This window comes from Emydura macquarii, unplaced genomic scaffold, assembly GCF_026122565.2.
Source record: "Emydura macquarii macquarii isolate MOO-44397 ecotype Brisbane River unplaced genomic scaffold, CSIRO-AGI_Emac_v2 contig_3240, whole genome shotgun sequence".
In the NCBI taxonomy this organism is placed as follows: Eukaryota; Metazoa; Chordata; order Testudines; family Chelidae; genus Emydura; species Emydura macquarii.
In genome coordinates this window covers 3,499,756-3,526,476 of record NW_027133377.1, presented here as the reverse complement: position 1 = coordinate 3,526,476, position 26,721 = coordinate 3,499,756, and the positions used below count along the sequence as shown (strand labels likewise).

The following is a 26,721-nucleotide window of genomic DNA, read 5'->3' as shown; positions in this document are numbered from 1 at the left end:
CCTTATCCCATACATACAATCTCATGAGCCATGAAAAACTTTTTCCTCATGGTAATGGGGGTTGCAGCCTGGGCCGGGCCCCCCCAGGGCCTCTGGGCTCCGGTAAAGTGTACCCTTTCCCCACCCCCCATGTGGGGGCCCTGCCACTAGGATCTAGAAGTAGATAGTGCTGAAATCCTGACATTCTACAGTTTTGCATCTGGACAACAGCACTGATTCTGGTTGGTCCTGGATGGGAACAGCAGAAGGTTGGAAACATGGAGGTTCATGTATGGAATGTGCTCAAACACTCCAGTGATGGGCACAATATGAGAACTTGAATATAATACTCAGATAATGGAATATGATAAAGAAATATAATGGGAAACAGCAGAAATTGGACTGCATGTAAGAGGGAGCAACAAGGATCAAGCCTTGATGTAAATGGGAGTTTAAAGAACAAAACAAATTCAGAATATGCAATTGATATCCACAGAGCACAATGGAAAGGAGAATATTGCCCCTAGTTCAGTCTGCCTGAGCTTGTTGATTTGTTTCGGGAAGGGTGTTTAAACCACCGGACAATGATTTTTTTAAAAGCTTTCAAATCTGGCAGATGCAACAAGGATTGTGAGAACGCTAATTATAGGAATTTTCAGGTCAGGCTAGAGCATGTCTTTTAGAATGACATCCAATCTGAATTTAAAGACTTCAAGTGTTGGAGAACATACCACAACCCTATGTAAATTGTTCCAATGGATAATTACTGTCACATTTAAAAATGTGTACCTTACTTCTAGTCACCTGTTTGTAAAGTGCCTAGCACACTGTAGTAACACCTAGAGTCCTCAGCACCAAGACTAATAAATAATAATAAAGTGGTTGGAATCATTGGCTGAATAGGAGGTGACATTAAATTAAATGCAGTGAATGAATAAGCATAGTAGGGCATTTAAAAATGGAGACAAGAAGATAGAAGGGGATGTGTTTAAAGCGGGGTTGCCAGTAGATAAATTCAAATGAATGGGGACCAGGGAGGGTGTGACGTGTTTAAAATGATAGAAAAGCAAAATGATTATCAGGACTTTTACTTCTTTGCTGTACACTGTAGGAACTGTAATAAATAAATAAATGGGGGAACAGGCCAGCCCACTCTGTCGTGCCGAGTTGTTGGTCACACCATCCCAGGAGAGACAACTCACCAGTAATCAATCCCGCCTTGAAACAGGCCAGGATGGGCTCTCCTGCTAGCTGCTGGGCTGTAAATCGCACGACTCCCACAGCTGTCCGAAGAATCAGCTTCGAGGGGCTGCCACACACGGAGATTTTCAACCTCGGCCCCCCTCTAATGGACACACGGCCGAAGGCGGAACCCGAGGGCTCTCCCTGGAGACTGACGAGCTCGCTCAGACGCCTGGTCTGGGCGGCCGCCGAGGAGGTTCCCGCGGCACTCCGCGAGCAGCTGCAATGAACGCGGCTATGTGTCGTGTCGTGTCGTGTCGTGTCAGCCGGCCTGCGCGGACCCGGCGTGGCTGCTCGGGGAATCTGGCTGGGGTGTCACTCTGGGGCTGCCAAGTCTGTCGTGCCCGGCGAGCGGCCCCGCGTTTGGAAAGCCCCTGACACGTGTGTGGCACTGGAGACTGCCTCTGCTTTTCTGCACAGCAGCGGAGAGCTGCTCCCGGGGCAGGCGGGGGCCGGGGACTCCCCATGGGCAGGAACCCGAACCTTATCCCCCCACACACACACACCCCTGCAGCGCGAACCCAGCGAGCGCCCTTTGCAGCCGGGCCCGTGCGTGGTGGGAGGGGAGCCCGAGCCGGCCTGCAAACGTGGCGATCCAGCCCCCTCCTCCGGCAGGCACAGAGCCGCCCCTGCCCAATAGCAAGCGCTGTAACAGCGGGGGGAGCGAGCGACGTTTCTCTGCAACCTCTCACAGGACTGGGTGGGGAGGAAGGCTCGCCTTGCCTTGCTTTGCCTTGCGAGCTTGCGATCGCACAGCATCCCAGCGCGGGTCGGTCAGTCGCAAGGCGAGTGGCACAGTTGCATGCCGTCCTAGGGCTGCCTGCCTGCCCGGGCCATAGCTTCTCCACCGCAACAGCAACAGGCGGTATGTTGCAACGGGGACTGGCGGTGACGTGCAGCGCCGCGCTTGCGGGCTAGGTGTGGGGTGGAAGGACTGGAGCCAGGCTCAGCCCGCGGCTGCACGTAGGGAGCCGGGCTGCTGCTGCTGGGGGAGGTCCCCCCACGCGGGCATGTGTCTTTGGAAGTGATGCAGCACGTGGGATGACTTGGTCCACGTGTCGTAAGTTGAAATGTCTTCTCCCCCCCCCCCCCCCCGATCCCTGATGTGAAACACACTCATGTGGCACTTTTCTCTCCCTTTCTTTCCCCCTGGCTGGGCGGACCGTGCCTCGCTAGGACCAGAGAATGGGCTTCCAGGCTGTCTGCTTAGTGCTGCTGCTTTGCACAGGAGGGTTACTCAGCAAACCCACTTTCAGGAAGGAGAGGGTCGTTCATCCAGACCCTCAGCTCAGCGAGCAGCTGCACGAAGATAACCAAAGCTTCCAGTATGACCACGAGGCTTTTCTGGGCAAGGAGGAAGCCAAGACTTTCGATCAGCTCAACCCAGAAGAAAGCAAAGAGAAACTAGGGTAAGATGGGCTCTTAGGAGTGGAAGGGAAGGGCAGGGCAGCTCCAAGCAGATGCATTCAAGTGATCCTTCTGCAATAGTCTAGTGTAGGGATGGCCAAACTTGCTGATCCTCTGAGCCGCATACAACAATCTTCAGAAGTTCGAGAGCCAGGGCACGCCTGCTGGGGCTTGGGACTTCTGTCCCACAGGGCGTACCTGTCAAAGCCCAGCCCCAGCAGGCCCCTCACACAGGGCAGAAGCCCTGAGACTTCTCTCCCTGCAGGCACATCCCATGGGGCAGAAGCCCTGACCCTCAGCAAATGTCTCCCTGCTGGGCAGAAGCCTTGAGCCCTACCCCACTGCAGGATGGAAGCCCAGAACTCCCCACTGCTGTCTGGTAGGCGGAGTATGGGGAGGGATCATAGGGGGCTCAGCGAGCCACACTTTAATTGTAAAAGAGCCACAAGTAGCTCGCGAGCCACAGTTGGGCCACCCCTGGTTTAGTGCATCATTTTTTCATAAGTAGAAGTGACATGCATATATCAAAATAATAGGGCATTGCAATAGCAAGAACCCGAAAGTGCTTCTGTACTTGTAGGCTGGCTGAGCAAAGGCATAATGCAGGCTCTTGAAACTACAAGAGCTGTTCCTGGAGAAGGACATACCCTTGATTTTTGTGGCTTACAGTCATGTTGCAACAGCCTCCTTACAGTGCAAGAAATGATAGGCTTTCCCAGCCTTGGAGCCTTGCTTTTTACTGCAAGGGAGAGAGAGGACAGAGGAGGAGTGGTCCCGCCCCATAATATGCTGATAACGTGGCAGAGGGGAGGTCCAAATGCATCACTGCATAGTATGGAAGGGATGGCTTCAGCAGAAAAAGAGCCAGGAAGAAGCCGCAGAGACAAAGTTTCAATTTTTCTTTCTCTTTGTGTTTTTGTAATGGAAACTTCGTACCATAGTGAAGGCCAGGCATGAAGGGTTGTGTGGCGTTTGTCAGAAGCCAAGATTAACTCAAGCGCTGTGGGCATTGTACAGAACTTGCACATTTCTCCATAGTAAGAGATCTCTGAGGAGAGCCAAGGAAGGGTTTGCTGACTCCCAGCTGAGTGACAGGCCTTTTTCCAGCTGACCTCCAGTGGCTCTGGTCACTCCAGTGCACTGGTCATCCACTCATAGAGGACTTTTGGAAAAAGTTGTCCAGCCAAATCGAACTTTACCTGGTGACATTTGTTTAAGACACCTCTCCTCCTACAGCCCAGCTTGATTTTGCAAACACATGCTGAAAACTTGAGCCTTAGTTTCACTCTAGATGTTTAAATTATCTTTTCCATTTCTCTCTCCCAATTTCTCTGGCCTTGCACTGAAGCTTCCCTTCTGCCAGTTGAGGATTGTGACATGCAGCACTGCACCAAGCATTGGACAGAATAATATTCAAGCATTGCCTCCTCCCATCACCTGCATGTACTGCTTGCAGCTCTCTCTGTATCTGCTCCATTTACAATGCAGCTTTTAAAGTTATCCTGGTAGCCTATTTCTCTTACCATGTCAGTCCTCACTTTGAATCTCTCTGCTAGCTGTCACAGCATCACACCTAAGCATCCTATCCTCATGTTTACCACCCTTTACAACTTGCCTGTTCATCATTTATAATGTTGGCCCCCCCACTCTCCAACTATGGTAACTTTGTCCACCTCTCCCACAATGTGCCTGTTCTTTCTTCCACATTGCCCTTTATTCTTGGGACACTCTCCCTGAACTAGTCCATCACCCTCTCATCCTTCTGATCTGATCCCTCCTTAAGACCCACTTGACACCTACAAGATGGCTAGGTTTTAAGGCAGCTGAAGAGAGCTGGTTTTATCGATTTAGTCAAGAAAAACACTTTCATGTTACTTTTAAGAAATGCATCAAGTTGTGCACAGAGCTATCTGTAGAACCATAAGACTATATTACCATTAGCTTCAGCCTGCCTTCTCTTTCCTTTGCATTGTTTATCCTTACTCATTTCCTCTTATTTCAGATGGGTGTGTAAGCTCTTTGGAGCAAAGACGGTCTCTTCTTGTATAGTACTAAGCACAGTGGGTCCGAGATCCTGTTGAGTGCTACTGAAATACAAGTAATAATAATAGTAATAAATAGTAATAGGTGCTTTAAAATATTTAAAAACTAGTTATCATAAATGGGCAACTTATCCAAATAATTGAAAGGCCAGGAATTAACAAACTCTTCACTCTCAACATAAAAGAGCAAACTGTCTCTCTGATTCATATATAATATACTAACATCTTGGGCTTTTTTAGTTTAAACTAGAATAACTTTTAGGCCTGGGCTGCACTTGAAAGTTATACCAATATAATTATTGGTATTAAGTTATCTATTGATGCCTTATACCAGTAAAATTATTCACCTTCCCATATGGGAATAGCAGTACAAGTTTAACTGGTACAGCTTTCTTGTGCAGATAAGCTTTTACTACACGGAATGAAGCAAGAGCTACATGTAATGATATATAAATAGTATGCAGTAAATTTTATTTAATATTCTAAATCAGCAAAAAGTGAAATTTAATTTTTAGTTATTTCAAATTTCACTCCATAGAATCATAGATTAGGGCTGGAAGGGACCTCAGGAGGGGCATCTAGTCCAACCCCCTACTCAAAGCAGGACAAACCCCAGGTCATGTAGAGGAGATACAGACAGACAAATGCATAAACATACTAAACCAATCCCATAATAAATAGCATACTAAACAGGGTACAAAGTAAATTTAAGATTTTCTCAGAGGAATACCTTCAGTGCATTGTGGTGAAGATTGGGGGGATGATTTACGAACGGTCATCGTGGATTCTCCATCACTGGCAGTTTAAAAATCTAGATGGGAGGTTTTTCTAAAATATATGCTCTAGGCATTACTCTGGGGGAGTTCTGTAGTCTGTGTTATATAGGAGGTCAGACTAGATGATCACAAAGGTCCCTTCTGGCCTAGAAACCTATGAATTTCAGAGTTGTGGGGCCCCTGATGAAGAAGGTCCTGTGTCTTATACTTTCTAGACTATTCTTAATGAAGTTCAACACTACCAATCCATACTAGGATGCTGGGCAGTAGGCACTCTTTCCGGTATACTGGTCCTATACAAGATTCCTTTACCCATATTGAGTCACGTTCACTTAGGACCAATAAAAAAATAGCGCAACAGTGAGCTCAGGACCTGAACTCTGGTCTCTAGCAACTATGGTCCATATTGTGTCTATTTTAAACTGAGGTTGTTAGAACATCTCTCCCTTTGTCCCCTTGGACACAGCGATCTGAGGAATAAGAAAGCGTACTGGAGTGTTGCTAAGTGACTAAATATCACCTAAAACAGACAGCTTCCCACATGCTTTTCGTATCTCCGACTGTCCATACTGCTTGGGTTTTGAAAGCTTAATCCAGAACTGACTACAGCCTCAAAAGAGGAGCTTCCACAGATTAAACATCCAGGAATTAAATATGGAAATACAGGAATAGCTAATACAGATATATTTGAACCACCTTTTTCTTTCTCCACCTCCTCCTCTTCCCTAGTTATTTACCTGTTGGTTTCTTTAAAATAGATGGTATTGCAATGCCTTTTAAAAGCTGTACTATTATTATTTTCAGAGTCAGACACAACCAATGTTTCTTGATTTTCCTGGCATTCTTGAAGTTAACAATTACTGTAACTTGACCCTGCATCTGCCTTTCTCTTGCAGCATCCATGAACCTGAACAATATTTACAAAAGAAAAATCAGTATCTCAAATTTAAGAATGCTCTGGGACAGGATGGTTTGTGACTTCCTGTCCAAGGAGAATTTGAAAACTCCCTGGTTTTAAAAAAAATATGTCTGCATTTTTGCTGTCCAAAAATACCTCTCCCCAGCTCATCTGCTGATAGACTAACTGCTGCTTGCCCCCAGTGCACCTTGATTACCTGCAGGTTTGGTAGATGGATTCCTTGCCCCCTTTTGTAGAGTTCAAATCCTATTCCCCCAGTGATGGGAGAATTCACAGGAAATTTTGATAAGCCAAAACTCAAGGCATTTGCATCATTCTATATGAGAGTAATATGCATTAAGGAGAAATGGACTGTAAAATAATCTGTAGGGCTCCAACTTCAGCTATAATTACAGAGGCACAGTTTTGCTTTTTGATTGATGGGTTGTATGGGATAGAATGCCTTCTAATTCAATACAGAATAGTCTTAATATAACTAATGTGTGTCACATACTTAAGGAAATATTTGGCCTGATCCAGCATTTCTGAGAAATGGGTTTATTCTTTGTTTCTTTAAAGAATCCTGAAGTGGTTTTGCTTACCAGCATTTTGAAGGTGGAAAACACATTGCAGGACACAAACTCTGTAAAGCAGTGGTTCTTAACCTTTCCAAACTACTGTACCCCTGAAGCCTGAGTCCCACCCCCATGGGGCTGAGGCATGTAATTTAGTTTCATGGCGCCCCTGTGGCTCCAGGCAATTGCCTTTCTTGCCACCCCCAATACCAGCTCTGCACTTGCGACCCCTCTAAACCCCCAGGTTGAGAAACACTGGTGTAAAGCTTCTAACTAGATGAGGCATTTTTTAGGCCTTTTGCTGCTTTTCACTCTTTTGATTAAAAAGTAACTTTTGCAACAAATTTAAAAACACTTTCCTTCCTCTTATAGAATAATGGTTGAACAATCAGAAAAGGAACTTCACTGTTTAAATATTAAAAAGCTGCTTATTATTATTAAAATAGAACAGAAACTGCTTTTTAACACTACGATCCCCTGCAGCTAGTCACAAATGGTGTCACTTTTCAGCAAGCTGTTGGCATTAAGGAGGAGGACAGGTTTAATTAAAAACTTTATTTTTAAAGCCATTTTCTGGGAGACACTTTTCATTCAGGATAAAAATATTCAGGATCCAACTATAAGCAAACAATACAGCTTCTTTAACCAGTATTTCTCACGAGAATGAGATGGGTTTAGACATAAGTCTGTTGTATACCACTGATTTATAATGGAAACACGTAGGCCTGATCTACACTTAAAAGGTTGGGTTGACACAGCAATGGCACTCAGAAGTGTGAAAAATTCACACCCCTGAGTGCCATAGTTAAGCCAGCCTAACCCCTGCTGTAGACAACCAGAGATTGATGGAAGATTTTTTCCATTAACCTAGCTAGTGCCTGGAGGAGTTAGATTAACCAAACTGTCAGAAAAATTTCAATCACTGTAGGAAAGGTCCACACTATAGCAGCATAGCTGTCACGCTGTAGCTATGTGCTGTAGTGTCTGTATTGTAGACATGGCCTAAGAAAGTCATCTGTTGCTGACACACAAAAGAGAGTTGATTAATATACTCTAAATTTAGGCTCATTTATTAGTGAAGAGAAATTTTCCTGGAAAAAAACCAAAACAGACAATAAAACTGTAGCGTCATTTAGGCCTTTCAGGCCAACCCAAGGATAAAACCACTGTGCAGTATGATCCTGGTTTGATGAGGCATTCAGGTCTGTTTATTAGACCAATGTAGAGTACATATGGTAGTAAGATGTTTGCTGAGCTTCTAGAACTGTATATGTCCCATTGTGGCAAATCTTGCTGCTGTGCATAAGACCCCACCCAGAAGCCAGCACCCAGCCCAAATGGGCATAAGCACAAAAGGTTGAGATTCGGAATCCCTCCCCTTCCAGTTCAAGCCGTAGCTGTGAATCATCTGGTTCATCCTTGTTTCATCTCCATATGCTGGCACCATAGGTAGTGCAAGGTTTTGCACCTACAGCTTCTGTGCACCTTTTGCTTGGCCCTCCAGATTTGCCCTTCCTTTGTGCAATAGAATTGAACTGATTTCACTGCCAGAGAGCTGGGGGCAGAATTTTCCTCAAGGTACTTATATTGACTGTAGTCCCACTGTGGTTGCTGGAACTGTGTGGGGTTTGGTTTAGCAGGCTCTCCTTTATCCTTGAGGGAAAGAGATTTTTCATTCTGTGGGCTTGTGGGGACAGCTTAATGAGTATTGCATATAGTTTTGGTTCTGTAGCCTTGTGGCTGTGAAACCCTGTCTGAATTTTTGTTTTTTTAAAGTATTAGCCACTTTGAGATGGGGGCAGTGAGACTTTTGTGATTGAAAAATGAATTTTAGCTGCATTGCAAAGCAGTCAGAATGCTATTGCATGCTTGCCACATCATCCTTAGTGTCAAAGACACAAGACTTTGTTTCTTACCCACCCTCACTTTGGTGGGAAGCAGACATAAGTCATAGATCACAGTAGAGATGCAGTTGAGCTAGTAAAATAGAAAATGCAAGTGAGGGAAAAATAAATATTGCTGACTACAAGCAGCACAACTCTTGGCCCTGATCAGTTCTGGAGATACTGAGGAAGTGTTAAAAATAACAAGAAGGTAAAATATTTCCTAGGCCTCTGGCAGAAACATTTCAGTTACATTTAGCATTTAACAATAGATCAAAATGTCAGCTAACTCACTTAGGTTGAACTCACTGTGGGACAACTCCATTGAGGACTAAGCCCCATTGTGGTTTAGGACTTTGTGGGAGATTCACTGAGGGATACATACAAAAAAAGAAAAAGGGTGGCTAATCAGGTAGCATATTTTTTTTTCTATTTCTCAGTGAGATTTACCAGCACTTTTTTTCCCCCCCTTCAGAAAAGTCTTGGTTATGAATGGAAAAGCCAGACTTGGCATGTGTCTGGACCCTATCTCTGCTTCACAATAGATATAGATGTACCGTGCTACAAATCCAAAGATAATATAAGATTAAACACTGCTGAAAATTAAGCAAAATCCATGTTATTGAAGTAAAGTAGCTCAGAAAAGAACACTGCTTTAGCTGGAGAGCAACTTTCTTCCCTAGGTGGAAGAAGCAATTACTGGGGCAGACTCATCCAGCTCTTTCCCCATGTATAAGATCCTACAGAATTATCTAGTCTTCGTTGACTGACAGCAGCTATAAGACAGATATCCACTTGTCGCTCATCCAGCTGGATCCATTCTTAATCCACCTGATTAAGGGTTCAGAGGAGTGACACATTTATTTGAGATCACAAATGGTATATTTGGGGTCCTGAAACACAGATATCTAGACCTCAGAATGATGATCACGCAGTCAGCCCCTATTTTACCATAGCACTGTTAACATAGTTCTCATCTCAGAACTCTCCAATGGAGGCCATTGAAAGGTTCTTTAAATATATTTCTTGGTGGTGTCTGAACTAAAGGCCAATCTGGCTGCAACTGGCAGCTGAGACTTCAATGACTACTAGTTAACCTCATTTCAAGAGCAGTAGGCATGCTCTTCTATTGACCAGTGCCCAAAGTATGCTAATACCAATAACAGTTTGCAAACAAGTCTAGCTGGTGCATCTGTGGTCTTTGGCATATGGTTTTAGTGGCCATCTTGCTAATAGTTATGGTCCTGAGAGGACAGCAGTGGTAATGCTATGAGGAGGGAAAAAAGAAAAGATTGTAAAAGGATTTAAAATAAACTTTAGTTCCTGGGCAAGAAGGTAGCAACTCTGGGCTTAATTCAAGCTGGTTTTAATGAAATAGTGCTGGGGAAAAAAGTTAAGGTATACTAGAGTGTAATATCCGTTGGGAAAATACATGTCTCTTGCTTGTCATGTATATGCCATTAACAGATAATTCACTGTTATAAATATATCCTAATATAAATGTGTAATAGAGTATTTTTCTTTTTGAAGATTCCTTAGAGGCCTCAATTCAGCAAAGCTGTTAACCAGAGGCTTAATTTTAACTTGAAGTCAATGGGATTTAAGTATGTGTTTCACTGCTTTGCTGATTAGGGATTGAGGTGGGCATGTGCTTACTGAATCAGAGCCTGACGCACGTTTTCTTTAGCTAGTGAACAAGATGCAAAGAGCCTGAGGCTATGTCTACACTACAGCCTTTGTTGGCAAAACATGTCGCACAGGGGTATGTATATTCCACCCCCTGAGCGACATAAGTCACACCAACATAAGTGCTTGTGTGCACAGTGCCATGTTGGTGGGAGAGCTCTCTGCCACTCATGGAGGTGGAGTTTTTTTATGCCGATGGGAGAACATAGAGAGTCTTCACCAGATGCACTATATCTGTACAGCTGTAGCACTGTAGATATAGACATGGCCCAACTTGTCTTCAGCAATGCTCACAAAACTCCCATTGACTTCAATGGGAACTGTGCTCCTGAATTTGGGAGCAGAATTTGGATCTTTTGAATCCTACTGTGAACACTTAAGGACACTAAAAATAATATTTAAAAAAGGAAAACACCTTACTAGTGTTCTTCATAACACACATTGCTTTTACAGTTATTTTTTATTTAGTAAAGGTACTATTCCCTATTTACACTGTTTCCTTTTCGCATTTTTTTCGGCTTGGAATGTGAAACACACATCTTCACATTTAGGTTCTCATGCACTGGCAAAATGCTGCAATAATTGGGTTACAAACACTGCAGGGGATTGTTACAAAAACTCTGTTTCTGAATTAGAAACATTTCTGTTGGTGTTAATTGTTTTAAAAGCATGTTTTGTAAAAGGAAAGATGGAGTGGGGAGGTAAATTTCACAGGACAGTAAATGTTTTATATTTTTTCTGTAGTAAAAGATTAAACCAATAAAATTAATTAAGTAAGTCTTTTTTCTTTTTTTTTTAAGGACTTTTGAGAGAATGGATTGATACCAAAAAATTGCTTTTATGCTTCCCTTGCAGGTATAAATAGAAGGGGTTCCATTGTGTTTTTACACTGTTGAGTGTAACAGAGAGATTTAAATATAAATACTTTAATGCATGCCCTTCCCTATAAATAAATTTGCTCCTCACTGTGGTTAGAGCAGTGTATAGGCATGTATGTGTGTGACTGAGATGCAACAGAAAGCGTTTAAAAAAAAACCCAAAAAACCCTCAAAACAACAAAACCCCAGTTCGCTACTGTGCCATTGGGTTGATAGAATTATAAAATATCATTTCCTTTATCTGTAAGGAAAATGTATTTTGGGGGAAGCTAAAAGGTTGAGGGAGTTGCCCTCTTTGCATAATTTGACATCTTAGCTTTTGACTACAATAGAGCTTTGCCTAGGGCCTGATCCTGCCAAGTGCAGAAGTTTCCTGAGAATTTCTGAGCCCCTGAACTCCCACTGGCTTCAGGAAAAGAATGCTCTCAGCACTGTTCTGATGCAGGTTTTGCCTTAATGGGCAATAGTGACTGGAGGGAGACCCATTGCAGATTATTCAGTGTGATGAATTAGTGAACAAAGGGCAGTCCTGTCCCTGCCTCCACAGATACGGAAGGGCTCCTGGCAGCACAATTAATGCAAATCCTCTCTCTTTCTCAAAAAAAAGTGGGAGTTAAGATTGAAGGGGAGGGGCTGTGCAGGTATTATACATCCTGTGCAGTGCATAAAGCCCTCTGTGGTTCATCCAATCCTTACACCTCCTTACAAGGAGACCGCCCAAGGGAGTGCAGAAACTACCTTAGGCTTTGGGTTGTAGTTAGGGTGACCAGATAGCAAGTGTGAAAAATCGGGACAGAGGCGGGAGGGTAACAGGCACCTATATAAGACAAAGCCCCAAATATTGGGACTCTCTCTATAAAATGGAGACATCTGATCACCCTAGTTGTAGTAGCCTCCATTGTGCAAGACATCAGCATCTTTATGGCTTGGGGTGAAAATATGTCCTGTGCATCATCTGCTCAAGGCCCAGCATGGCCACTCTCTGGACGCCGAATAGAAGATTTGCCCCTGTGTGAGCAGACATTAAAAAAAATCAAGGGCAATACATCACCCTGAGTACTTTGTCCATTAATTTGACAATGATAGCTCAGTGTTTGATGGCAGCATACCAGCAAATGTCCTTTAGTATACTCTGTAAAAATAATGAAACCTTAGTGATAGGGCATCTCTCTGCAGCTTCGACTGTTACCTCTTTGTGGAGAGAGGGCAGACACAGTGAGGTTCCTGTGCTGATGAGCAAAGATGGAGTAGCATGTGCATTTTATTTCTTTTATCAGCTCCTAAAGATGTCTCTCTCTTTGCAGGAAAATTGTTGATAGAATAGACGATAACAAAGATGGCTACGTCACCACAGAGGAATTGAAAAACTGGATTAAGCGAGTGCAGAAACGCTACATCTATGAAAATGTGGCTAAAGTCTGGCGAGATTATGACCTAAACAAGGATAATAAAATATCCTGGGAAGAATACAAACAAGCCACGTATGGTTATTATCTAGGTAAGATTAGTCAAAAGGCAACCTTTTAGGCTGAAATTTTCAAAGAAACCTTAGGGAGTTAGACATGAAATTTCAATCATAATCAACAGAGTTAGGCATCTAATTTCCTTAGGAGATTCTAGTCTGATATAAAATGGTAAATTAATATAGTTCAAAGATCAAGAGTTCCTCAGTTACACATTTGAAAAAGTAGCCATCTATACAAAGATCACTTTTTGGATCCAGAAAGATTTCGGGAGGGGAAGAGTAAGTGAATAAAATTTTAAAGCTAAATTAAAAGCCTTTGCTCCTATTACAGAAATTTGCATATAGTGGTGTGGAGATCTCAGTCCATTTCCTATTGGGCAAGTGTCCACCTTTGAAACCAACACTTTTGTTTGCAGTTTGAACAGCAATGCTTTGGATTGAGGGCCTGATCCAAAGCCCATTGAAGCCAAGCCCTGAACGAATGTATGGTTACCTTCTCCCTCCAAGGTAGATGTGGACACTCCAGCATGTGGCTACACATATTTGGGTGGTGTGGGGAAACTTGTCCTACTACTATTGCTACTCCAGTTCTCAGCAGGGCCATAAGCCTGAGCCCCTTCATAAGCACTGAATTTACTCTGGAAAAAGTTAAACCCCTTTGCATTTAATTTTTCAAAAATGAAAATGGCATAAGTATGTTTTTTAAATGGTTACATGAGAAAAAAAGCTAATTACTGATGACAAAAGGTTAAATGAGATCCAACTGAAATATTCTACTGCACATCTTATAAAAAAAAACAGTCCAGATTTCAGGTGTGATCAAAGGAGATCACCTGGAGGTCCTTTAATTAGGGCAAGTTGTAATCAGAGAGAGATCCAAAGCACTTAAAGAAAGGTATATTGATCCAAGTCCATGTGAACATACTGACTTGCACTCTGGAGGAAGGCCTCCTACTAACTAAAGGCTACATCACACTCCTCTGCATGACTGGGTGAAATTCATGTCTGTACAGAGGGTCAGCACAATTTTTATGCACCACTTTGATCCCATTTTGAAGGCATAAGTGAGACTCAGGAGGTGCACAGCCACTGTGCTGACTTTCTACACACAGATTTTATCCTTTGCAAGACCCAAGCTTTGGAGAGTGGCAGACATATCTTGATCTTGTTTTAATCCACAATTAAAAATTCACAAAACAGTGTCCTAAAGTAGTCATTTTAAAATCAATGAGTCTATAAACTCCATTTTGAAATTATTTTGGTATAAATATTTTTCAAGGTTTTTGATTCATGTAGTAATGCAATTTTTCTAGAATTTTCATTTGTTTCATACCACTAAGTTTAAATCTCATTGTTTTAAATGGAAACATAATTTTGAGATTCCACCTAGGAGAGATGTAGCTGCTAGATAAACATCAGTGAGTCTGCCAATTCCTGAAATCAGATCTCCCCGTTCTCTTCAGTTTTGTTGTTTCTAAAACTTGACAAATTGAGCAGATCAGATTGACCAGATTTTCCATCAGAGTTAAACTACCAATAATAAAATCCATCCGAAATGCTGCATAAACAGTGAACAGTTTATAAAAGCAGATTTAGAGTTTTCCAAAAAATGGAATATTCAGTAGTGCAAAACCATCTCTCTCTATTCTGCTGGGACCCATGCAGGCTACTTTACTAAATCACCAACACTCCTTTTAACATTAAGCTACAGGGTGAAAGCCTGGCCCTGAAGTTGATGAGAGTTTTGCCAATGACTCCAGGGGGGTTGGGATTTCACCCAGCGTATCTCACCTACACCATTAAAGAACAAGGGAATTAAGTTTGGAATTTTATCCTTCATTCATTCTTTATCTAGATATTGCAGCAGAGACAGAGACATGACAGCATGGCAATATCTGGGCACAAGAGGGAAATGTAAAGACCCTGGCACTGAATTTCTTGGCTTTTGTGGGTATAAAGCAGACTTTTGTTACTCCTGTTACTTCCTTTTGTTCCTGTGAAAAACCTCCTATATGGTTACACATGCATACGATCTCCAGAGTGCCATGATGACTGATTGTAATGGCTCCATCTGTCATAGCAATGTGGTTGCCCTGGGTGCATGCTAATTGTTCAACTAAAAATCCCTATGAAGTCATTTTTTATTATTATTATTTGGGCACAGAGGGCAAAAATTTGGGGGGGAATGTTTGATGAAAACACAAAAGAAGGTGATTGAAATGATAAAACAGCTAATAAGCAGTGAAAATTGCTTCACTACACTAATTATTGGAACACAGATTTTACTAAACTCACTAAAACAAATGTGAGAATTTGATAGTTATCAGGTAGCTGCTAGTCCTGTGTTGGGGGAGAGAGAAGTGGCAGAACCCAATGTGCTATTCACGGAATATGTTTTATGAGAGCTCTGTGCCTGGTGCCAGAGAAAACAAAGAATACAAAGAAATGGAAAGTTTCAGGCTGGAATCTTCCACTAAATTTTTGGGGACTGTACTGGGATCCAGATTTGAGAAACAGAAAGTATGGGTAAAAAAACTCAAACTCATGCTCAGCTCAGCAGCCAAATAGTCAGACGGAAGTTGTGGGGAAGACAAGGAAGTTCTGCTATATTAAAGTACCCACTGAATCACTGCATAAAAAATTGGTACAAGAGACTTCTCTTAAAACCAAAACTAGAATATTTAACAGTTCTAACAAATAGGCATGGGGGAACAAGACTGGATGGTGCTGAAAGGAAAACAGGAGAAGGAACAGGCTAATTGTTCTTGATGTTGCAAGTGGAGATGGTAAGGGTTTTTTGCAGGCCACTTGACAGTTTCATCTAGCTGCGCATTTATTCTGCATTCATTGCTGTGATACTGGATGGCTAGGGTTTGCAATATAAAATATTTATTATTTCTTTTTAAATATACTAGATAATGCTTTGCTTTTTTCAAAAGCCAACCCAAAAACCGATAAGTGAGCTTTTCTAAACTGTTCACATGTTGTTAATAACCTTAAAAAGACCAGTGGAATCCTTACACAATCAGACTTGGGCAAGAAATCTCCTCAGGCTGGAACACAAGGACATTGTTAATTCTGTACTTGTCACAGTCCTGAACCTGCTTGGCCCAGCCATAAAGGATTTCTCACAGGTGTAAGCAGAGAGTAAACAGAAACCAATTCCCATCACTGAAAAATGTTATCAAATCAAAACTTGCTTGCACAAACCTGCAGTGGGGACTGTTATCTGACTCAGACTTGAGAGAGAAAGAATGAGAAAAGCTTCTCGCTCAACAGATGGATGCAGAAAGACTTCCATGGAGTTTGAATTGGGCCCTAAACACTATAAAGGCACACTTTCTGCAGGAAGGGGCAAAGGTGGCAGCACTGTACCCTGCTAAACAGAGGAATCTGCTTCTTTAAAACCTCTATATTCTGTGAAACAAGATCATGTCAGAAAACAGAACAAACACCTCCCTCCCACAAGCTGGGACCTCATCAGCTCTATTCAGCAACAGTCTAAAGCTCTGTACAAGATTCAGCAGATACCTAGATACATTGGATCTGAAAGACTGTGGTTGTTTGAGGTCCCTAAGAGACTCTTAATTTCTTAGTTTATCATAAATTCCACTTGCCCACCTGGTCCCAAGAGTGTGTCTGTGCAAGGCAACTTGGGAGATTTGTTTTCTCTCACTCAGTTTTCTGAAACCAAAAGATGTTTGTGGAGTGGGGTGAACGAGGAGAATAAGGAGGAAAGTGGGCATTGAACAGAACAACAGAGATGAGTAAAATTAAATTGAGCCAGTCATTCATAAGCACAAACCCTGTGCACCACAAACACACTTTAATGGCTGGCCATGAATTTAAGATTTCCCATGGGAAATCCTGACACTTTAATGACACTTTAGCAGCCATCCTGACGAACTATTATAATTTTAGAATCTAAGTATTTCAGCAGGTTTTTCTCTACACGATCATTGCATTGTGTGGAGACAATGCAGCAATATGTTAAAGAGACACACTTCTGAGTGTCTACTCTAATTAATTTCTAGAAAATCCAGAAGAATTTCAAGATGCGACTGATCAACACAGTTTTAAAAAAATGCTGCCCAGGGATGAAAGGCGATTCAAAACTGCAGACCTAGATGGAGACTCAGCAGCCACTCGTGAGGAGTTCACTGCCTTCCTTCATCCGGAGGAGTTTGAGCATATGAAAGACATTGTTATCTTAGTAAGTAGAGTAAAACCAATTACATTCCCTTTGCTTTTATTCCTCTGATGAGCCCTGATGCATTTCCCTAAACTTTCAATGCAGGATTTTAGAAACAGGCACGCACATAAATAGTAGCCAACCCAGGGAACAGAAAGGAAAATGCTTCATGGAATTCACTTTTAGGGCTGGTCTACACGTAGACTTGCAGTGAAATAAATAAATAGAAGTCCTATTTCTGTTTAACTAGAGTTAAAAAAAAAAAAAAAGGGGGGGGGGGGGGGAACAGGGGAAGGAGAATGAAAGTGTCCATGGCACCAACTTGCACCGAAATTGCAGGAAATGTAAATTAAACCGGATGTAGATGTTTTGGTGCAAGTCTGTAGATAGACAAGCTCTTACTTAAAACTCGGAGTTGGTGTCTGGATACAAGAATGATTGATGCCACCTAGTTCAACAGCAGAGTTGCAAAATCTGTTGATATGCATAGAATTTCTTCACTCTGACAGGAGATCTGTGCATTCCTTTGAGTACAAAACTCACATTGGAGTTAGTCAATGTCAAGATTTCTCTGCACAAGGAATACAAGAGCACGCCATCTCCCAAATGTGAAGTTTTCCAAAAGGGCAGTCCAGTGAGGGAAGCCAAATGCTGTACAATAACTCAGGATTTCCATTAGGATTTCAGTTTTGATAATTTTGAAAAGTGGCACCTAGTAATAAAGAGAGCTGTTGGAATTCTTAGTTATTTCTTGATCATTTTGACAAAAAAAAAAAATATTTTCCAGGAAACACTGGAGGACATAGACAAAAACGAGGATGGTTTTGTGGATCAAGACGAGTACATTGGTAAGTGCTGGAATGGGGTTGACTCTTCTAAACATTTAGCACAAGTACTTTAGAAATCTCCACTCCACCCAGTCCATCTCTTCTCAAATGTAAATCAACACTTATATCACAAAGTAAAGCACCTCCATGCCCATACTCAGTCATTTTAAACAAACAAAACAAAGTTTCTTTTAATTTTAGGCATATATTGGCACCTATAGCAAAGGCTGCCTAATGCTTTCCCTTATAAGACTATTTTTAGTTTCTTATAAATTTGCCAAACTTAAATGGTTTGGGCTGAATTTTTTCCATGCCAGATGTCAGTTTTATTTCCCCTGAGGAGGTTTCAGTGAAAATGGTTCAGTCATTTTCAAGAACAAGGTTAGAGAAAAATGTTGTTTCTCCCATGTTCATTTTTTTTTTAAACAACAGTTTTGTTGTGAAGCTCTGGGTCTTTCATGCTTTGGAGTGAAGACTTGAAATTTGGTGAGGGAGGGGTGGAAAGAGTCACCCTCTCATCAGGGACATGCCTTTTGCAGCACCAGTGAAAATATGGCCAAATTATAAGTCTCTGAAAAAAATCACAGTCCGCCTGCTCCATCTTCTTAGCATTTGGCAACTAAATTCTGTGAAGATTCCATCTACACTGACCATGCGTCATCCTCCTGCAGTTCTTGTGTATTAGACAGTGGATCAGGTGCCATCCCCACAGTGACTGATCATGCTCCATCCTAGGGCTGCAGAGGCTGAGCTGGTCAATCGATTGTTCCTCCAGGAGCCAGGGCTCCTTGTGGTAGTGGGCACCAGAACTGAGAGTGTCAATGCTTCCCCTGCTGGAATCGAGGCAGCATGGAAGAGATTTAAGACGCAGCCTGAGTTGAGTGCAGAGAGGGAGAGGAACAGCAAGGGGGAAGAGGCAGAGTGAATAGACAGGGCAGGAACTCAGGAGGGGTGGGGTCGACACTTGGCAGGGAAATAGATTGGAGCAGGAGCAGAAGAGGGGCAGGATATGAGGGAGGGATGAGAACAAAAGTGCCCAGTGAGACAGGACCCAGGGATGGAAAAATACGAGTGGAGGGGGGAGGTTAGAGCAGGAGGGAGAGGATATGAGCAGGCCGGGGATTGTTGGAGAAGGTTGGGGGATCATGGGCAAGAGACGGGAAAGTGGCAGAAGCACAGGGAGGAGGACAGGGGAAAGAGTCAGGGAGGGGACGCGCGAGTAGGAGCTGGGGAAGGGCAGGAGCAGGGGTTGGGGACTGGCAGCAAAGAAACGGGCAAAAGCTGGGGAAGGGCTAGGAGCAGAAGAGGACAGGGAGAGATTGGGGCAGAAGAATCTATAAGTGCTAGAGAACACTCCCTTACAGAACCCAGAACTGAACCTATTACTCCTGAGTCTCATCATTCCTTTGTTGTCTAGCTGTGAAACTCACTGACAAAGTGGGCGTCTCCATCCATTCTAGTGCAGCTCCATATAAAATAACAGCTTCTACTGTTACCAGTTCTTCCATTAGCTCAAGTAGTGGTGTAGTTCTAAAGAGCCCAACCTTTCTGATGATGCATGTGGGGGGGTTCAGTATGGTTCCAGAGGATGGAATTATTGGTTTTTCAATGTTTAAGTTTTTTAAAACTTAGGAACTTGCATTAAAAACAAACTTTGTTACAAGGACATTACCTTTGCAACGGCAAGCACTCAAAAGTTGTGAAATACCTGAATTAAGCTGATTCATGTACCACTCAAGTGGCACAAAGGGAGCAGAATGGGAAATGTAAACTGCAACTCTGGTCCAGTGAGTTATTTTGATCAAGCTTCAATCACACTAGGTGTTTATCTGCTCTCTTGCTCTTAGATCCGGGACGGCACAGTGGAAGCATAAGACTGGGGTTGAGCAATGCAGGATGTATGTGTTACACTTTGGAAATGTCATGCTGACACTGAAGCTAGTGTCTCACTCTGCCCCCTTTGTGATTGATTTTTTTAATCAGGAAAGTCACACCATAAAAGCATTAGACCAAATTCAGATAAAATCTTTAATTCTAATGCTACTGTAAAGATCCCTTCATCACATATAATCAGGAACAATATACACATATTAATTAATGGGAGGGAGATTCTATTCCTTGAAATTATATTTAGCCTTAAGATGTGAATGCTTTTCATGTATGACTGAAATAACAGAGCAGCATAATTTCCCCAGTAATTTAAGTGTATTCAGTGACACTACCTACATATAATTATAAGGCAATTGTCAACATTCGTTACCATGTGAATGCTGGTTCCTCTTGTCTTCTATAGATAGGAGCATAGAATGTACTAGTCACGACCACCTCACATTGGCAAAGATGATAAAATCAAATTGATGGGACTTGTCAGTTGCTTCTAATAAACAAAATGTAACTCTTATGTGTCTGCACTTATTAAAAAAAAGAGTAACGATGTGTGGTTCTTGAAGTTTTCTTCAAGAGTTGGGAAAATTTATGCCTAAATTATCGCATGTGCTTTTATTAGATTACATATAATAGCAGGGTTTTTTGGGGGGGTTTTTTCCCTCTAACCAGTGGCTATGGTAGTCATACCCACATTTTTGCTTTGTGTAGATTAAAAAACCCTCATAGACATTGCACAGCTTGTTTTTTCCCCCCATCAAGGGCCCAATCTAAAGTCCTCGTCCTCCACCATTGATTGCAATAGGCTTTGGATCAGGTCCCAAGAAAGTTTAGAAACAAAATGTTCTCAATCACGTGTTACAGCTCTTAGCCAGAGTGGGCCAAATTCCCACTAACATGAACAGATGCAGTTCCATTAGTGTAATGGGAGTTACGCCCATCCGGCCTGGTATAGAACGTGTGTGTGGTTATTATGGGTAATTTTAGATCAAATCCTAAAGAGGGTTGCACCTGCACCTCCCACAGATGCCAGCTGGCCACTGGTCCTCAAGCTGAGCCTGATCTAGTAACGTGAACAGTGTGCACGTGCTTCCAGCACCCCCTTGGCAACCAATACCATATTGGGCTCTAAGCAGAGGCTACAAAATAGGTTTCAGTTTTAAACAGGAAGATAGGAGTTGGGAAAGAAGGAGCCTCACTGAGAGAGGGATTGCTTGGTGTGAGAGTCCTGATGGGAGGACAGGGGAATGAGCAAATTGATGTTCCTCTAGGTGACTCCTCTACTAATAAAAATATGTAAATCCCCCAAAAGCACCCTGGGACTAACATCGCCTCTTTAAGTCACAACTGTTCTGCTCCCCACTATTCCCCTCATTTTTTCCCCTCACACAAGTAACAGCTGTCTACAGGGCACTTTTCTTCTGATCAGGCAGGTCTGGGGTACAGCTTAATCTACAGCATGGCCTGCCTGGTCTGCAGTGCAACTCATGTACAACAGAACTGATCATCCACTGTCTATCACAAATCCATGGTACGCCCACATCTTGAATACTGCGTGCAGATCTGGTCACCGCATCTCAAAAAATATATATTGGAATTGGAAAAGGTACAGAAAAGGGCAACAAAAATAATTAGGGGTATGGAACAGCGTCCAGATGAGGAGGGATTATTAAAACTGGGACTTTCCATCTTGGAAAAGAGATGACTAAGGAGGGATATGATAGAGGTAAATAAATCGTGACTGATGTGGAGAAAGTAAATAAGTGTTATTTACTCCATCTCAAAACACAAGAATTGGGGTCACCAAATGAAATTAATAGGCATCAGGTTTAAACAAACAAAAGGAAGTATTTCTTCACACAATGCGCAGTCAACTTGTGGAACTCATTGCCAGAGGATGTTGTGAAGGCCAAAACTATAAAAGGATTAAAAAAAGAACTAGATAAATTCATGGAGAATAGGTTCATCAATGGCTATTAGCCAGGATTGTCAAGGATGCAAAACCATGCTCTGAAGTGTCCTTAGCCTCTGTTTGCCGGAAGGTGGGAATGGGCGATGAGATGAATCACTTGATGATTACTGGTTTTGTTCATTCCTTCTGAAGCGCCTAGTATTGGCCACTGTCAGAAGACAGAATACTGGGCTAAATGGCCCATTGGTCTGACCAGTATGGTCGTTCTTATGTTCCCCTACCCAGGTCTCTGATGAGTGGGCTGTGTCATATCTATAAGGTGTGTTTTCCACACAGTAGGTACATCACTGATGTATAGCAACTCATGCTGCATCAGCACTCTTCTAATCCTGTCCTAGTCTAGGGCACCCCCCTTACCTTCCAATGGAGTTTGCCGCAGTGTACTCAGTAGTCTAGCACCAAGGGGTTAAAAAAGGAACTCATCTGCTAAGCTGTATTTCGCTTACACAGAGACTTCCATAAAAGCAGGACAAAAGCCAGCCAGTTCCATTTAGTAGATTTTTGTTTCCTTAAGTTTCTCTGTGCCTTTCAATTCCCTCACCCACTCTCTGGTTGGATTCTGATGTTATCGACAAAGACACTTGCTGGCAGGGACAAGTTGCAATGGTGCTGTGGGTCCTTTTCACTCTTCCTCCCTCCCCCCACCCCCACGTCTGAGCCCATCTTGAAAGAGCATGATCGAAGCACGGATCCTGAAAGAGCTGGATGTCACCACATGCTTGCACCATGGGTAAAAATCACTGGGTGAAGACATTTGGGGTCAGTGTGCTTTTTCAGTTACACCTGGGAATGCCCGTTAACATCAATGGCATTACACTGGCAAACTAAAAGGGTGATCTGAGAATGGGTAGAACTAACAATGGTGAAGACATTTGAGTGAAGCAAGGTGCATAAAATATGTGCCCATTCCTCTTCCACTTATGCGTGCCCCACACTACATACAATACCTCTGTGCATTCTATTCCTGTGATACTTCTACTACTCATCTGCCTTCATTTTGTGCACAAATTGCAAGCTAAATAGGACTTTGAAACCTTTGTTTCCCTTCCAGCTGATATGTTTGCACATGAGGAAGATGGACCAGAGCCTGACTGGGTAATTACTGAACGTGAGCAGTTCTCAGATTTTCGGGATATAAACAAGGATGGGAAAATGGATAAAGAGGAGATTCGGCACTGGATTCTTCCACAAGATTATGATCATGCACAAGCTGAAGCCAGACACTTAGTCTATGAATCGGACATAGACAAGGTACTCATTGCTCTGTGATAGTTCATAAATGTTAGATTAAGAGTTTAATGGTTCCCTTTACATAGTGTCAGCCAGCAGGAAATGATTCTTAATGACTTTTCTTATTAGTACAGTCTGAGTAGAGCTTTAGATGATAAAAATGGTTTTGCTAGTGTCTTACTGCAGCAAAATAAATTGGAGATGATAAAGTTGGAAACCACAAGGAATCTGATAAAATAACTATCAACTCAGGTAGGCCCATTGGCTGTCGTAGTATTAGAAAATTAGTCTTCCAACATATGCCCCTACACCCAAAAATTCTAACAGAGATTTCTCTCTTTTGAAAGGGGACATTGACATTTATGTATTAAAATGGACTAAGAGATAGATATAAAGATATATAGCTAGAGGAAATAAGACAAATTTTCAGATTAAGGTCTGGCCCATTCCCTTCTGCCACCACTACAACAGGAGACCAATAATTCAGCAATACTTGGATGAGAGCCATGGCTCAACAGGATTGTTCCCCTCTTTCTAACCCTGCTGATGCTCCACTGCTGGAGTTTGAAAGATCAAAACTCCCTTATACAGAGTAGAATTTAGAAGGATTTCACATCAGTTGTTAAATGGGGGTGATCATCATCACCAAAAACCAAACAAAATATTTTCCATATTAATAATCAAAATGGAAAGTTAAAAACATAGATGAGGTTGCGAAGGTAGATGAGTGGCACACTTTATTTCTGGAAGTAATGTGTAGGAATCAGTTAATTATGAAATACTTTGAGCATTTCACTTTAGTGAAATCAATGGGCATTATGCTATTGACTTCTACTAGGGCCAGGACTTCACCCACTACCTGCAGCCTCCTTCCTTAGAGAATTTTCTCCTACTGGGCATCTTGGAAACCTGTCCTGATGTTTCTTTTACCTGGTATTAAAAATGTTCTAACAGAGACTTAACTTTTTTATTTTTTTCCAGGATCAAAAGTTAACCAAAGAGGAGATTCTAGAGAACTGGAACATGTTTGTTGGCAGCCAAGCTACCAATTATGGGGAAGACCTCACAAAAAATCACGATGAACTATGATATTTTGTACAACTCAAAGTGCCACAGACTGTTGTTTAGTTTCTCTCCACATTAATGAAGTTACTGTGTTTTTTCTTCCTGGCTGAATAGCTTGCACCAATATGTTTTTAACAAAGCAGTTTATTACCTCAGAAACGGGGTAGAAATAGCCTCTTACTCTGCACCATTAAATGCAAGACCTAGTCACTACAATTTTATTTTTTAAAACTCCTCACTGTTGTGAATAGATTGCAGTATCACTTTGCAAATGAACTTCTAAGACTTAGTTCTTAGGATCATTAGAAATTTTTCATATTTTCTTTAAATATCCCCCGTTTTTCCTGTAGAGAAATACAGTTTCAATCAGGAAGAAATGTATTGAATGTTTAAACAAATTCAGAGTTTAGTGTTTTTTCTAAATAGTAAATAAGAATGTAGAACTATATTATCCCTTCTCATGTAAAGGGGAGATCTTACCTGACAAGAGCCAGGGCCTTTTTTCTCAATGCTGCAGTCTTTTCTCCTGGTTGGGTCCAGAGATGCTGAATGAATAAGACCTCATGGTATACACGTAGGTGCATCAGCCCTATGGATCTTAACCCTTTGAGTGCAACACCTACAACTAATCACTTTCACTAATCAGTAAAAGTATGTCTGTCACATTGGCTGTCACCCCATGGTTCTTTGATGAGGACAGTAGAGTCTGTTCTGACAATTACTACTGCTGAGAGCAATAGTAATCTGGGATGGTTGGTGGGCTGTTGCTTATATTGTTTCCTGAGAGAAATTATGCTACATGGACCTGCTGTTTTCCAACTCATCCCACACTTTGTACAAGCAACACTTCACTTTTACTATGTAGAGTCTTTGCTGACTCATTCATATCATATGAAAAAGGAATGAGACAGCTACCTTCTGGACCCTTCTTCTTGAGATGATGGGCCTTCTATTTTCTGTGCTGCATGAGGGATGCATGTGGTTTAATGTTCTGGGTTTGTGTATCGACACACAGATTTCTATTACCAAATTGTACCATAGGTGGATGGTTTTCCTTCAGCACAATAAACCTCCCTTATGGCTGCATTTTTTTATTGTATAATATGAGCTGTTGTACTTTTATATATACACAATGTGCGTGGGATTTTTCCCCCCCTATACTGAATTGACAACCTGTACAATAAACCATGGCTTTTTTTTTTTGATACTATGAAGATGCAAAAATTGTTAATAGAAGAGTCGTGTGAAAGGGGGAAGTAAAGACAAAAACCAGCTGCAAGCTTTTAAACAATAACTTCCAAACCTGTGGTCTCCAGATCATAGGTAGTCCATGAAGCACTTGCTAGTGGTCCACAAAGAGCTGGCTGGGCACATAGCACTGGCTCCCTCTTGTTTCCAGCTGATAAATCGCACTAAAAGAAGCTAAAAAAAGTATGTCCCATGAAAAGAATTTCTGTAGTTACCACTAGGCTCTAACTGGCTCACCAGTGGCAAGAAAATTTATCTGCACATGTGTGACCAGCAGGAGAGGGGATATTATTTTGGGATGCAAATTTATTTCAAGGCCAGCTTTAAAAATCTTGGACTGAGGGAAAGAATCCTTAAAAGTACATTTCTACTTTGAAAAATAGTGACTGTAAAAATGGCATCTTTGTACTCAGTGGTGCAGAGGCCATGTTCTGATCTGCTACAGCAGGTTGAATTTCTCCCTACGTGCATATTCCGAATCATAACTGCTGAGTTAAATCAACAAGAGAAAAGTTGTGCTCCTTTTTACTCCAGTTGGCACTGCAGAGTCAATGCAGCTAGGGGAGAATAAGCTGTATTCTGTTCTGGTTTATGCATTATCAGTCAACAGAACTGTCAGCTGAGTTCCAACTGTAGGGTCAAATTCTTTCTTCATTTATAAACATGTAACTCCAAGGCATACAAAGAGTTTGCAAGGGTACCGCTGAGGGTGTAAGCTGCCTTTCACGGTCATACACTGGTACAATACAGCAAGCCAGAAAGAACATAGCTTTTATCTCTGACAGTTAATTTACAAAAAAAAAAAAAAAAAAACAACTGAGCAGATTTGTTCTAGAAATCGGTGAAAAGGCAGTCATGGAACTACCACCTCCATAAACAATGTCATTTTTACAGGTCACTTATTAGAGAATAAGTGTACTTTAAGGTCATCCTTTGTTTCAATTCAAACTAGATTTTTATCTAGTTTTGCCTGGTATAGATTATGTAATCTTGAATACATGTTGCTTCTTGGTTTCTGCCTTACTATGACATTGCCTAAAATGTCTGCTAAAACCCCTGCTTCTTACACTAAAAATGCAGTAGGCCAAAATGTGATAAGCCACAAGCAAATTCTTTGTCTCTGCTCTTCCAGAATCCATGAGTTAAAACGATGCTTCCATGCAATGTCATCTGTGAAACAATAAAACTGTATCTTGGCACAGAATCAGAAATTCTCTGCAATGTTTAGCTTATTATTTGACTTTGAAATCTCAATATGAAACCACTGTTAAAGATGAATACTCCCAGAGATGTTTATGACTAATGAAGTATACAGTAGTGCAATTCCAATTTTTAAAACAACCTTGGCATGCTTCCCACACATGGATAGCACATGCCAATTCCATTCCATCTCCTAAATATTTCAGACAAAATGTGCTCTTTTAAAAAAAAAAAAAACTCAAATGGGATCTGGGTACTGAGACATGAGGCAT

At 41.9% G+C, this 26,721-nt stretch overlaps 1 protein-coding gene across 2 annotated transcripts; it reads left to right on the top strand.

The window, feature by feature from the left end:
* Positions 1-1,619: 1,619 nt before the first annotated feature.
* On the top strand, positions 1,620-26,203 carry RCN1 (reticulocalbin 1). 2 transcript variants are annotated; one of them, XM_067532043.1, is made up of 7 exons: positions 1,620-2,086; positions 2,398-2,630; positions 12,671-12,864; positions 16,866-17,044; positions 17,811-17,871; positions 22,758-22,957; positions 23,918-26,203. In XM_067532043.1, the coding sequence occupies exons 2-7, from the start codon at positions 2,407-2,409 to the stop codon at positions 24,023-24,025; spliced, it is 966 nt and encodes a 321-aa protein (XP_067388144.1). In that variant the 5' UTR covers positions 1,620-2,086; positions 2,398-2,406; the 3' UTR covers positions 24,026-26,203. The 2 variants fall into 2 exon arrangements, with proteins under 2 accessions (XP_067388144.1, XP_067388143.1); XM_067532042.1 differs by having other exon boundaries at positions 1,620-2,281.
* Positions 26,204-26,721: the final 518 nt, after the last annotated feature.

Bases quoted from the DNA above. Each gene is read 5' to 3' on its own strand.
- RCN1 (XM_067532043.1), top strand. From the start codon at position 2,407: ATGGGCTTCCAGGCTGTCTGCTTAGTGCTGCTGCTTTGCACAGGAGGG. The intron at 17,045-17,810 runs GTAAGTAGAGTA...AATATTTTCCAG, and splicing joins TGAAAGACATTGTTATCTTA to GAAACACTGGAGGACATAGA. The intron at 22,958-23,917 runs GTACTCATTGCT...ATTTTTTTCCAG, and splicing joins ATGAATCGGACATAGACAAG to GATCAAAAGTTAACCAAAGA.